At 39.4% G+C, this 14,219-nt stretch overlaps 1 protein-coding gene and 2 non-coding genes across 4 annotated transcripts in view; all 3 read right to left on the bottom strand.

The window, feature by feature from the left end:
• Positions 1 to 2,571: 2,571 nt before the first annotated feature.
• Positions 2,572 to 2,645, bottom strand: Trnas-cga (transfer RNA serine (anticodon CGA)). The gene has a single exon. It is a non-coding gene; the product is annotated as a tRNA-Ser (tRNA).
• Positions 2,646 to 2,873: 228 nt separating this feature from the next.
• Positions 2,874 to 2,947, bottom strand: Trnas-cga (transfer RNA serine (anticodon CGA)). The gene has a single exon. It is a non-coding gene; the product is annotated as a tRNA-Ser (tRNA).
• A 3,928-nt stretch (positions 2,948 to 6,875) lies between these two features.
• LOC126195001 (rab3 GTPase-activating protein non-catalytic subunit) overlaps positions 6,876 to 14,219 on the bottom strand; it is a 190,180-nt gene continuing 182,836 nt past the window's right edge. For both annotated transcript variants that reach the window (XM_049933421.1, XM_049933422.1), the window contains exon 25: positions 6,876 to 7,273. In XM_049933421.1, coding sequence (XP_049789378.1) covers positions 7,106 to 7,273 — 168 coding nt within the window. In that variant the 3' untranslated portion in view covers positions 6,876 to 7,105. The remainder of the gene's footprint in view (positions 7,274 to 14,219) is intronic.

Raw genomic sequence — 14,219 nt, 5'->3', positions numbered from 1 at the left:
TTTACTGGACCAATAAATACAATACAATACAACCTCTTCACTAAACACACTTATAATACGTTAACTCTCCAATGTCTCATAAAAGAATAACACTCTTCCCTAACCAAATAGTAAACATACAATAAAAAATGAAAACAACATATTACTAAATTTAATTGCATTTTTGTCTGCATATTACAGTTTCATTCAATTTTAGATCCACTGCATCACTGACTTTTACTTTGCTAATTATACAATAAGACCATTCCTTGTAAAACATTGTGGTGTTCAAACCAAACTTTGGTTTGACGACAAATTTACCTGTCTTTAGTTAGATATTAACTTCACAATTATGCACCGCTGCACTTTCAGTCTATCTCAGTAAATAATAAAACCAGCAACGATTCTCCACCAAACCAGTGACCAATCTACATAGTGACAAATAACAAACAAATGATGCAATCACTTTAGGGGAATACCAAGTGGGCTGAAGTGTGAATGGGATTTTGTATTGAGGAGGGAGGTGTGCTAGGGTAGTCCGGGAAACTGCACAAAGCCATTGTGCCAGCATGGTGTATTGGTTAGCGCATCAGCCTAGTGCGTAGGAGATCTGGGTTTGAATCACAGCCCTTGTACAAATTTTTATTTGTCACATCAATCTGCATATTTACATCATAAATGTTCGAGACTTAAAAAGGTCTCTGGAACCACAGAGTTTCATTTGAATCCCATATAAGGTAGGCAGTAATATACACTTTAAACTACAAAAATGGAATCTTCTTATGGTTCTACTCATACAGCTTATCACCAAATGAAAGTGTCAACTAAAATTCATATACTGCAGCTACATATACATTGAAAATAACTGCAAACTGCCTCTGCAGGCATATTCATAAGTCTGCTGCAGAAATGCAACACATAGATTGCTACTCATAGTACAGTGGAGACACTAAGTCACTGATAGGCACACCCCCAAAAACACTGTCAAACAAAAAGCTTTTGGCTGAAAAGGCCTTCATCGGAATTAGACAACATACACACGCACAATCATACAAACACAGCTCGCACACACATGATCAGAGCTTCTGGTTGCGAGGCTAGGCTGCGAGCAGTGGTGCATGATGGGAGAAGTACTCTGGGTGAGAGGGGTAAGCAGGAGGCTGGTGCAGGGAGGTGGAGAGGTAGCAGTGTAGGGGTGGGATATGGTAAAGTGATGCTAGTGGGATCACACAGGGACAAGGTGGAGAGGGGGTAGGGCAGCTAGGTAGCTAGGTGCAATTCGGGAGGTTAGATGGACGGTGGTGGGAGGGGGCGGCAGCAGCAGAAAAGGAGAGAAGTAAAATGATTGTGGGTGCATTGGTGGACTACTGGGATGTGTAATGCTGGAATGGGAACAGGGAAGGGGACAGGTGGGTAAAGGACAATGACTAACGAAGGTTGAGGCCAGGTAACCTCCTGGCCTCCACCCTTCCTGTTCCTATTCCAGTTCTACACAGCCTTCTATACCACCAGTACACACCCAACTGTTTTACTTCTCTCCTCTTCCACTGCCTTTCCCCCTCCCTTCATTTTAACCTCCTGACTGCACCTAGCTGTCCTACCTACCATCTCTCCACCTTGTCCCTGCATACTAGCGGCCCCGAAATGAGATCCATCCTTCATGAAATCCTCCCCACTCCACCAAGAGTGTCCTTCCGCCGTCCACCTAACCTTCGTAACCTGTTAGTTCATCCCTATGAAATCCCCAAACCACCTTCCCTACCATCTGGCTCCTATCCTTGTAACCGCCCCCGGTGTAAAACCTGTCCCATGCACCCTCCAACCACCACCTACTCCAGTCCTGTAACCCGGAAGGTGTACATGATCAAAGGCAAAGCCACATGTGAAAGCACCCACGTGATTTACCAACTGACCTGCCTACACTGTGATGCATTCTATGTGGGAATGACCAGCAGCAAACTGTCCATTCGCATGAATGGACACAGGCAGACAGTGTTGTTGGTAATGAGGATCACCCTGTGGCTAAACATGCCTTGGTGCACGGCCAGCACATCTTGGCACAGTGTTACACCGTCCGGGTTATCTGGATACTTCCCACCAACACCAACCTATCCGAACTCCGGAGATGGGAACTTGCTCTTCAATATATCCTCTCTTCCCGTTACCCACCAGGCCTCAATCTCCGCTAATTTCAAGTTGACGCCACTCATACCTCACCTGTCATTCAACATCATCTTTGCCTCTTCACTTCCGCCTCGACTGACATCTCTGCCCAAACTTTAAATATGTCTGCTTGTGTCTGTACATGTGTGGATGGATATGTGTGTGTGTGTGCGAGTGTATACCTGTCCTTTTTTCCCCCTAAGGTAAGTCTTTCCACTCTCGGGATTGGAATGACTCCTTACCCTCTCCCTTAAAACCCACATCCTTTCGTCTTTCCCTCTCCTTCCCCTCTTTCCTGATGAGGCAACAGTTTGTTGCGAAAGCTTGAATTTTGTGTGTGTGTTTGTGTTTGTTTGTGTGTTTATCGACCTGCCAGCGCTTTCGTTCAGTAAGTCACATCATGAAACTTCCTGGCAGATTAAAACTGTGTGCACCGACCGAGACTCGAACTCGGGACCTTTGCCTTTCGCGGGCAAGTGCTCTACCATCTGAGCTACCGAAGCACGACTCACGCCCGGCCCTCACAGCTTTACTTCTGCCAGTACCTCGTCTCCTACCTTCCAAACTTTACAGAAGCTCTCCTGCGAACCTTGCAGGACTAGCACTCCTGAAAGAAAGGATACTGCGGAGACATGGCTTAGCCACAGCCTGGGGGATGTTTCCAGAATGAGATTTTCACTCTGCAGCGGAGTGTGCGCTGATATGAAACTTCCTGGCAGATTAAAACTGTGTGCACCAACCGAGACTCGAACTCGGGACCTTTGCCTTTCGCGGGCAAGTGCTCTACCATCTGAGCTACCGAAGCACGACTCACGCCCGGCCCTCATCTTTGTTTTTAGATATATTTTTCCCACGTGGAATGTTTCCCTCTATTATATTGTGTACATATATATGTATATACATGTGGGCCTGCAGTCTACTAGTTTGCAAACAAAAGCAATTTAAATTTAGCGAAAACTGAGACTTATCTATATGCTAAACATAGACTGATGTGTTTTAATCCCCTGGTATAAAACATTGTACTTAAATCCTCTTACCTTTTCGATACGTGGAATCAAATGTTAATATTCTAGATTATTATAATCTGTATTAGCAAAATTGCACAGAGATACAAAAACAATAGCTGTCCAGGAATAGAGAGATTTTCACATGATAGACTAGCATATAGAGCTGGATGAAACCAATCACTGGGCTGAAAACAACAACATTTGGAATATTAAGAGAGAAGATTCATACTCTTAACTCAGAATACACTTTGTTGAAAACACACAAGAAGATTTTACATGTGTGTACTCTCATCTGTTACTAAAATACCTTTTTTAACTACAAGAAACAGTACCCTGTACAAACAGATAATAGGTGGCACTCTGATTTCTCCTCATTCTCCAAGTCTATCTCATCTACATATGTGGATCAACAATAGCCACATTACTGTCCCAATAATGTGGAAGGAACTTAAAATTGTCACATTCTTCCCACTGGAACCTTGGATGGTCTACTCCCACTAAAAAGTTTTCCATGTACATATATGATTCTTTTTTATGGGTAATATACTCCATAGTAGCAGAAGACAACATGTTTGCATTGTGTAAAAGCACTGCCGTCAGACTTGCCCTTAAAGCATCAATCAACAGTTGCCATTATTCAGGACAGAGAATCACATTAACTACATTCATCAGACCATACATGCCTTTGCAAAACAAGAGATCACCCTTAGTTTTAAACAATGGCTTCTTTACCTTTACTAGGAAATATGGACACTTTCACAGTGTGTTTTAGACACTCCCGCTGTTTTACTGTGACGCCAAAAGTTTTTCCTTATTTTTAGTAAGTTCTAGGTCACTGGTGAGATAACTGAGCTTCCCTTGAACCAACTTTGGAATAAAGGAGTATGTGCTTGGAATGAAATCTGCAACTCTCAAAGTGCACTGTTGTCCATCTACAGATAAGCATTTATTAGACCTCACAGAAACCATTTCTGGAGGTTCAAGCAAAGGAAATTCTTTGTCATGGGGTACATGTTAACTTCTGTAGCATATATAAGGGGCGTTCAAAAAGAAACAAGACGGAGGTATAATTACAGAAACCAGTACCTGTATGTTATAAGTATTGAGCCTGGCTGTTGAGACACCTGTCCCACAAGGCAGTGAATGGCTGCCTCATAAAATTTATGGGGCTGCGATGTTAACCAGTTCTGCACGTACATCTGGACGTCGCCATCCACACGAGTGCAGGAAAGGTTATGCTGACGTTCTTCTTTGACCAAGATGGCACCGTTCTGATTCACTTCTTGCAGCAGGGGACAACAGTGAATGCCCAGGGTTACTAGCAAACCTTGATCACCCTTCAACAAGCGATCAAATCAAAACAACCTGGCAATCTCACCCGTGGGGTCATTCTGCTCCACAACAATGTAAAGCCTCATACGGCTAACACAGTCGCGGAACTCCTGCAGAAATTCAAATGGGAGGTTCTTGGCCACCCTCCACACAGTCTGGACCTCTCTCCCTGTGATTACGCCATTTTTGGACCCCTTAAAAAGGCTCTGAGGGGCAAATGATTCACTTCGGACAATGACGTTCAGCTGTATGTCTGGAACTGATTAACATCGAAGCCCTGGGAATTTTACGAGACAGCCATTCACAGCCTTGTGTCACAGTGGGACAAATTTCTCAACAGCCAGGGTGAATACTTCTAACATACAGGAACTGCTTTCTGTAGTTACGCATTGGCTCATTTCTTTTTGAATACCCCTTATATTGTAGTGTAGAACTGTTAAGTTTTTTCTGCATGGAGAACTACTAGTTACCAGTATGGTCTTTGGATTCCCAACAAATAATTGGCAATCAAAATGGTATTCAACAGTCTTTTCCACACATCCATGCAATTAGTGTTATTTCATGATATATATATGCAAGTTCTTAGTCTTGCAGCCAAAATACAGTAAATATGGTTTTCTATTGCATAGACAGCATGGAAGGGCATTAACTTGCAGAAAATGTCACTTCCCCACAAGTGTAACAGAAGTTATTGCATTATTTCCACATTTATGAACCACTGTTGTATGTCTATCACTAGTAAATTGCCAGTTCTCATGAGAACACTTTGAAGAGCAATCACTTTCTAATGTAAGAACTGAAAACCCTTTCCGGGCTATAATCTTTCTGATCATGTCTTGAACACCTGAGCAGATAATGGGCCTGACCACATATGCTGTGAAAATTATGTGCTTGAATAATGCTGGGAACTGCTCCACTTTGGGGCCCAATATTTCGTATGTTTCAAATTCAATAGCTCCAAATTCACATGGTTTAGCTCACTTCACTTCCCTGACAATTTTTGTGTTGAACAATGTATGTTAGTCTATAGGAATATATTATACAGCTGAAGTCATTACACTTTTGTATTGTTAAAAAAAAAACAATTTAAATAAAAAATTTATTTTCAAAATGTACAATTATCAGACACAACATATCTGGTCAAATATCTTTCCTTATGTACACAGTTGACCACATTTTTCATCACATGCCATTGATGCTACTCTTACATATTTTATTTACATAAATTACAAATAAAACTCAATAAATTAGAAAATTTACATACATAAAAATAATTACTGCAAAATATTAGTTGCCACATGTAACAGTAAACACTGTGGCACTGCCATATTGTGCTATTATTCCCCAGACAAAATAAATTATGCTTATCTTCGTACAAAATAAGATTACTATACCTTTCAATTTCTTTCAGTAAAAATTCAGTAGGCATTAGAATTTGAATTCATTACCCAAGCTGCTCTGGTGTAACTGATTTCAAATACTTAGAATTAAGCAATTTTTATTGTTGGTTACAGTGCTTTTCATACACTGGTTCGCCAATTCAGCACTTAAGTGAATGTGTCATCAAGGAAAGAAAACAATCACACGTTTCTGACAAAATCAGAGAATGAGACTTGACAGATACTTTACACAAAATACACAGAATTTCAGTTACATATTCTATACTGCAAATGCTGTCAATTTATAACTCTTTTCCATGGTGTTAGCCAAAAAGGAACATATCCGTGCACCAAGATGAAAAATTGCATATACCATGTAAAACATAAAGAGAGATTTTTTTCCACCAGTATTTGTCATTAATTTCACTGTGGTCTCCAATAAATATTGCAACAATATAAGGTTGACAAACAGACACAGATCAAATTAAAATTTTTAAAATATTGTTAAAAATGACTGACTAAAGTCATTGTGGTGATTTGAGATAGACAAAAATCATCTTTTCGAAAATACAATACATAGTATAATAAAAGATGTAACAGCTCAAGGCTGGAGGCAAATATTAATATTGATTTGGCACGAAGACATTGCATGGCATAGAGGAGTTTTCCAACAAACAGAACAAAAAAGGGACAGATATCATCATCAAATTATTTTTTTGTGACATTACCTGTAGGTTTCTTTTAATTCTTTGTAAAGAAACAGTGTATGTAAATTTAACACATATGTAAAGAGGCCTACACTTTGGCTTACAGGGAGGTGGAGCAGTGTAAGCACAATGTGGTGGGTGAGGAGGGAGGGAGAGAATATTATCAATTACTGCTTAATAATACATTCTAAGGTCAAATAATAAAAATGCTAAAGAAATGCGACAATTGATTTTTGGATATTTGTCTTTACAGTGATTGTTGTTTAACTACCCCTTCTATGGAATATGGACGAAGACAGAGGAAATAAAAAAAAAAAAAAAAAAAAAATACAAAGTTATCCATAAGTAAATGAGTGGGTTTGAGATACGAGAAGTCGGATGCTTGAAGAGATACAATGCTAACTAAGATCAGCATGAAGTGACAAGAAGTGTGAAGTGTGATGGAAAAGATAAGACTAACTATAAATATAAAATGCACTAGTCTCATTAACATGGCATTGGCTGTTACAATTATTCCTATGTTCCAGAAGTATTACTGTCACGAGGTGAGGTCCACGTCATCTGAGAGGTCATGTATAGCGTCCACCATGTGGAGAGCTAACTGGTACTCAGGATGATCATCTGACATATGTTGAACTGCCTGTGCCAACAGCTGTGATGTATCCCTCACTGAGCACATTGCCACTGAGCGGAGCGAAAGTCCATTCTGGGAAAAAAAAAAAAAAAAAAAAAAAAAAAAAAAAAAAAAAAAAAGTACAGCCAAATAATATAGTACACAAACATTACACTCATAAGCAGGTAATGGATTAGAAACTAGTGAAACCAAATGTTGAGTATACGTGGCCATGGGTGATGCTCTATCTTCTTTCAAGAGTTTAAATTTAACAAAAACTTTATAGGCTGCTGCTTCATGTCATTACAACATTTGTAAATCAACCTAAAGTAAGCCTTGTTTATAAACCAATTTAACTCAGAGTCTTCTACAGTGTAGCTAATCAGAGAGTCGAATGAAAAGTTCTTGGGTGAATGGCTGTATGATTTGACAAGACAATCATGCCTTTCACCATAAAAGATTTCATTCATGATGCACACTGGGAAAACTGAAGAAGCAGAAAGTTATATGATGAAGTATTCCATCATATGTTTTTTCTATGTGCCCTATAGCCCTATGCCACAGCTGCCTACTAGCACAAGTATCTCAGTAATGAATCTGTGATATATCTTCACGCTTTTCCAGTTTCGGTAGAACAGGAACTCAACCTAATAGTCTCATGAATAAAATGCCAGTGACACACTCCACAAGCACCATCAGATCAAAAACCTCAACTTTCACTTTTTCAGTGTTGACAAAGAGATCATATCATTCCCAAAATACACTAAGAAAATGGAACTTTCATTTGAGGGATGACAAACATAAGTTCAAACCATTCCATCGATGATTTGCAGGCGGTACGGCTTTTGTTAACTTGTTCAATCTCTTATTTTGTAATAATTTTTGTTGCATAACAAAGAAGGGTGGGAAATGCAAACACTTTTTCCATTCTTGTTTATTATTTTCACCCCACAATTTCCATTACTGTAAGATTTATTACATTTTATGTACTACACAACTATCTGCTAAAGTGCACTATTAATAATGTAGCGGCAAAGATCTAATGTATCCAAAATTTCTGCCATGTTACTTCTTTTTATATTGAAAGCCCCCCCCCCCCTTTTTAGTACATACAACTAAAAGCAAAGTAAATGGCATGGCATCAAACCTACATGATTGTTGTTGTAGGTTAGTGCCTATGCTCAGAATTGTTTGCTGGAATCTATGAGTTTAGCAATGGATTAGGTACACTAGTTTTAGTCCTTTGTAAATAGAGACCTGTTGTATGAGTTTATCTCATAAGGGAAGGTTCAAAACTCTCCCATGATATCAACATCAATGTGCTTATTGTCTCTTTTACTATAAGATTTTGAGATGGTACTCTTGGAAACTAAGTATAAATCACAAAACCTATAATAATTTTGGTCAGCAGTAACAATTTTAACAGGAAAGACAAAGGTGTTAAACTGGATAAAATTTGGATGTCAGCATTGCACCAGAAGTGTGACAATTGATTACTTTCAAACGAGAAGGTTGGCATTACCAGAAACAGTCCATAGCCGATGCCACGTGATGGGCTGTGGAGCCCTCTGTACTGCCTATATAAGCAGTGCTTCCTCAAGTTCTCTTTGCAGTTTGCCACTTTACCTTAGACGATGTCTCCCACAGTCGGAGACGAAACGTCTCAACCACAGCCTATCAGCCCAGAAGTTTGAAGTGAAGACAATACCGTCGGTGAAAGCCTACACTGTATGATCAAATGCCTCTACGGGAAGGATATGTCAGCACTGGTTCAACAATTTGAAGGAATGTGCAAGAAGAAAGCACAACAACTGTGTACTCTCACCTTCCTGTTACGCTTTAGGGACAATTCGACGGTTCCAAAATTTCTGAAGGTGAAGAGGATGTTTTGCTCGTCTCAGGCTCATCATATTTACAACCGTATGGAATCTGCAATGTTACGGGAGAGGATTCATCAGACGTGGCGAGCTCTGACAGAAACCAGCAGTAAGCTTTTTCATCTCCACTTGGTTATCAGTAATGGTATGAAGAGTGGTGATCGGAATAAGATTGATGGTCTAACATTCAAAACTATGGAAGTTAGTGCAGAAATATCAGTAAACAGACAGAAGAAGTAGTTTGCTAACTTACAGAAGAACATTTTGGGAGGTTCAGTTGAGGATAATTCTCGAATTGTTGTTAATCTGTCTGATAAAGATTTATCAAAAGTTGAAATTTCTGTACTAGTCAAAGGAGGCAATTTTCCTGTGAGACCCCAAAACGTACCCACAGACATACCCCAGACCAGCAGTCCGCTGATGTAATTAGGATGGAAACAGCTAAGATTTTACGTACATGTAAGCCACCTAACAGTAAATTGTCACAGGCACAAAGGAAGGCACTTAGAGATATAAACGCAGATAAGGGTAATGCACCATCATATTGAACAGTGAGGACTATTATGGAAAGATCAATGACATTTTGGTTCCCTCCAATTACAAAAAATCTTCAAAAGGATCCGACTATGAAGAATTTAAAAATGACCAATCGACTGGTGAAAACATCTTCATTGTCCTCCAACGATAAGAAGCTGCTTTGTAAATCAGAAGCATACCCACCTAGACCTCAAGGGTTACCCAAGGTGCATGAACTTGAGGTTCCGTTGAGGCCAAAAGTCAGTGCTACAGGCAGTCCCACACACGAGTTAGCCTCATTGCTGCAATCTTATGTTGGTAGGATGGACAGTCACATTAAAAAATTCTGCTCATTTCATTGATAACTTAATGGAAATGAGTGTGGGCCTGGATGATATCAGTTTTGATACTGTCTCATTATTTACCATGATTCCAGTAAACGAAGCTATCTTATCCATAGCGGATATTTTTCCTACCAATATTGCGGCATTATTCCGACAATGCCTCTACACAACCTACTTTCAGTACAATAGTGACTTTTAGAGGGGATGGCTATGAGCAGTCCTCTTAGTCCTGCTGTGGCTAACTTGTTTATGGAGACTTTCGAACAATGGGCATTGCAGACTGACTGTAGGAGACCAGCCAGATGGTATCACTATGTTGATGACATGTTTGTAGTATGGACACATGGAGCAGAGGAGTTGGATGCCTTCATGACAGATTTAAATAGCATTAATCCAAAAATCCAATTTAGTATGTAGATGGAGAGTAATGGGCAATTTAATTTCCTGGACATGTCTGTGATTAAACGACGGGACAGAATGTTGGGCCGTAAGGTGTACAGAAAGGCCACACATACTGATCGTTATCTGCATAAAGATTCACACCACCGCACAAGACAAAAAAAGAGTTGCAATAAAAACCTTGGTAGACAGGGTGTACAAAATTTGTGAATCTGTTTATTTAAAAGAGCAGATTAAACATCTACGGTCATCTTTTGTGAAGAATGGGTTTTCTAGCAAGGATATAGATCGAGCACTTCACTCTAGGCAGAGAATCAGGAACTATGACGAACAACAATCGCCCAACGACAAGGTTTTTCGTCTGTTCATTAGTAAGGTCACAGATCGCATTGGGAAAGTGTTGAGCAAGTATGGGGTGGAAACTATTTTTAGACCTACCAAGAAAATAAAAGAATATTTAAGATCGGCAATAAACGTGGGGCTGATGATGACAGTGATCACTACCTTATTGTTGCAAATTTTGACTAAAAATCATGGCTACAAACAGAAAGTTCGAACAACAGAACAAAAAATATGATGTGGGAAAACTTAGAATAACAGCAAAACAAGAAGCTTTCTGCATAGAGCAAAGGAACTGCTATGAGGCACTCCAAGAACCACAGGAAAATGATGAAAATAGTGTTGATGATAATTGGACTCAGATTAAGGACGTCTATTGCAATGTGAGCAAACAGGTCCTTGGCTTTAAAAACCATCTGAAGAAAGATTGGATGTCTGAGCGTACGTGGAATTTGACCAGCTGTACGAAGGAGATTAAGGCAAAATTAAATATGAGTAAAACAAGACAGCAGAGAACTCGAATGCAAGGTGAGTATGCAGCTACTGACTCTCCAACAAAGAGGACTGTGAGGAATGATAAGAGAAAGTGGATGGATGAGCAAGCTCTGAGAGCAAAGACAGCTGCAGCAAGGGGTGATGCAAAAGAACTGTATCACATCACCATAATGTTGTCCAAAAAAGGTTTCAAGAAGAACAGACTTGTGAAAAGCAAGGAGGTTCGACTGTTGACGGCAGAAGAAGACCTACTTAGAAGATGGAGAGAACATTTTTCTGAAGTCCTCAACAGAGAGCAATCTGAAGAGAGGGAGAGGCAATGGCATTTTCCAGATGCTAGTGACAGAATCAATGTAAACACACCAACTAAGACTGAAATTAAAATAGCTCCCAAACAGATAAAGAACAGGAAGGCTCCAGGAATGGATAATAGTGCACCTGAGGTGCTAAAAGCAGACATTGGCACCACCATAAATCTACTGCATCCATTGTTTGAGAAGATAGGGTCAGAAGAGAAAATACCAAAGGATTGGAAAGAAGGGCTGATTATTAAGTTTCCAAAGAAAGGGGATACTACCAACTGTAATATCTGGCGAGGCATCACCCTCCTATCTGTATCAAGTAAAATACTCCGTAGATTGATGCTAAATTGTATCAAGGACTCAGTTGAGGCACGACTGAGAAAAGAGCAAACTGGGTTTAGAGTGCATAGAAGTGGCATCAATCTCATCAACACACTGCATATAATACTTGAGCAGAGTACAGAATGGCAGAACGCACTCTACCTAACATTTATTGGTTTTGAAAAGGCATTTGATGATGATGATGATGATGATGTTTGTTTTGTGGGGCACTCAACTGCACGGTTATCAATGCCTGTGCAAATTTCCAACCTTTGCTCAGTCCAATCTCACCACTTTCATGAATGATGACGAAATGATGAGGACAACAGTCATCTCGAGGCAGGTGAAAATACCTGACACTGCTGGGAAAAGGCATTTGACTCTCTTAATAGGAGAGTTATATGATATACCTTGGAAGAATATAGAATACCATCAAAGGTAATAAATATTATTAAAGTCATGTATGATGGATATGAATGTAGGGTGCTACACAATGGGAACCTCACTGAATCTATCCAAACAAATGCTGGGGTGAGGCAGGGATGTATTCTGTCACCTACCTCGTTCTTGTTGGTTCTGGACAGCATAATTAAAAGAGGAGTTGATGGTAGAAGAAGATGTATTCAGTGGGGAATGCAAGACAGGCTTGAAGACCTTGACTTTGCTGACGATATCTGTCTGCTCTCGCAAAGATTTCGTGACATGGAAGAAAAGCTGGAAATAGTGAAAGAGGAAGCAGAAATTGCAGGACTTAAAATAAATGTTCAGAAAACTAAGGAAATGAAAATGCGATCTGAAAAACAAGTGAAGCTAACAGTGTATGGAAAGGAATTGGAACAAATAGACTCCTTTGTATATCTAGGAAGTACCGTCTGTAAAGATGGAGGGACCGAGGAGGATGTAAAGAGTTGGATACGGAAGGCAAATGGAGCCTTTGTACAACTATACCCTGTCTGGCATAATAAGAACATTTCGAGACGAACCAAGCTGCACTTGTTCAGTATCAATGTGAAGTCAGTCCTCCTGTATAGTTGCAAAACAGGGAAGGTAATAAACAGATTGTAAACTAGGTGCAAGTCTTCATAAACCAGTGTCTTAGGCAGGTGGCCAGATGTTATATCAAATGACGAATAGTGGGAAACGACAAACCAGCGACCAATCCGTGAACAAATGAAGGAAAGAAAATGGGGGTTGATTGGTCACACAATATGCAAACAACAAGGAGCTGTTGAAAAGGCAGCACTGGATTGGAACCCACAAGGCACACGTAGATGTGGCCGCCCGAAAAAGACATGAACATTGAGTGAAGTGAAATGTTTGGCTGCAAACAGAACCAAATGGAAGGTCTTTACTGCTGCCCTATTATCCAACAGGAACAACAGGAAATAAATCAAGTAAGATCGGCAAAAGATGCTCGACACCCTTTGGCTATACCGTGGGTATATAAAATTCCTTGCAGTTGTGGACCGGTTTAGATTGGTACCACAAAGAGTAGTGTGAACAACTGTCTTGTTGAACATAAGAGGAATTGCCACCTGGGTCACACGGATAAATCGGCCGTAGCAGAACATGTTTACCAGGGAGGTAATCATGAAATAAAATTCAGTGAGACTGTGGCAAAGCAAGCTGGGATGATTTCAATTCCCCTCTTGTTTTGCCATCTGCCTCCTTCAATTCATTTTTTTCAATTTTTAACTAATTACCATTAACGTGCATGAATATAATCTGCATTTTCATAAAAGAAAAAGGTTGGCCCTTAGTATTAAAGAATGTAACACCAGATCTAATTTTGTGCTTAATTTTATGTATGCAATTGATTTTCTAACTTATTTTGACTATTACTAGTTAGTATCTTTTCTTATAGCATGAAATCAGTAACTGTTTCGTAATTTAAAGTCTATTGTTGACGTATAAACAAATATAAATTCTGTACTAATTATAAGCATTTGGAAGACGAAACAATAGCATTCTTAAAGGATCTATTTGGCTCTGTTCGAAAACATGTTAGCAAAACCAGCCCTTCATTAATTCCAAAGTAATTAACAGTTTTGTCAAAAGTATTGGTTACGTAACTATATTTGTTAATTTCACGATTTAAACAAATAATTCGGCTTAACTCTTTTAGTAGAGGAAACTGTTGAAAAGAATCAATTTTTCGATATATTCAGTTAATTTAATGAGTTAAGATTTAATTGTGATTTCTGTAAATTTAACTTTAAACAATGCGTAGTTTCAGGGCGTATTATTGTAAAGTTTCAGACGAGGAACCTGTGTTGCTAAGAACGACAATAATGTATCAACTTCACAGTGAAATAAATGTTACACCAATAGGCCGTGTGTTAAAGCAATGACAGTGACTGTTCAATTTAATTGAAGAACTGTGAACTATGTGGTTATGTTTTTACTGCTCATAGGTGTTCAACAAAAAACTATTGTAGCAGTATGT

Source organism: Schistocerca nitens, chromosome 7 (assembly GCF_023898315.1).
Source record: "Schistocerca nitens isolate TAMUIC-IGC-003100 chromosome 7, iqSchNite1.1, whole genome shotgun sequence".
In the NCBI taxonomy this organism is placed as follows: domain Eukaryota; kingdom Metazoa; phylum Arthropoda; class Insecta; order Orthoptera; family Acrididae; genus Schistocerca; species Schistocerca nitens.
The sequence above is the reverse complement of the archived record's forward strand: the minus strand, read 5'-3'. Positions and strand labels throughout refer to the sequence as shown.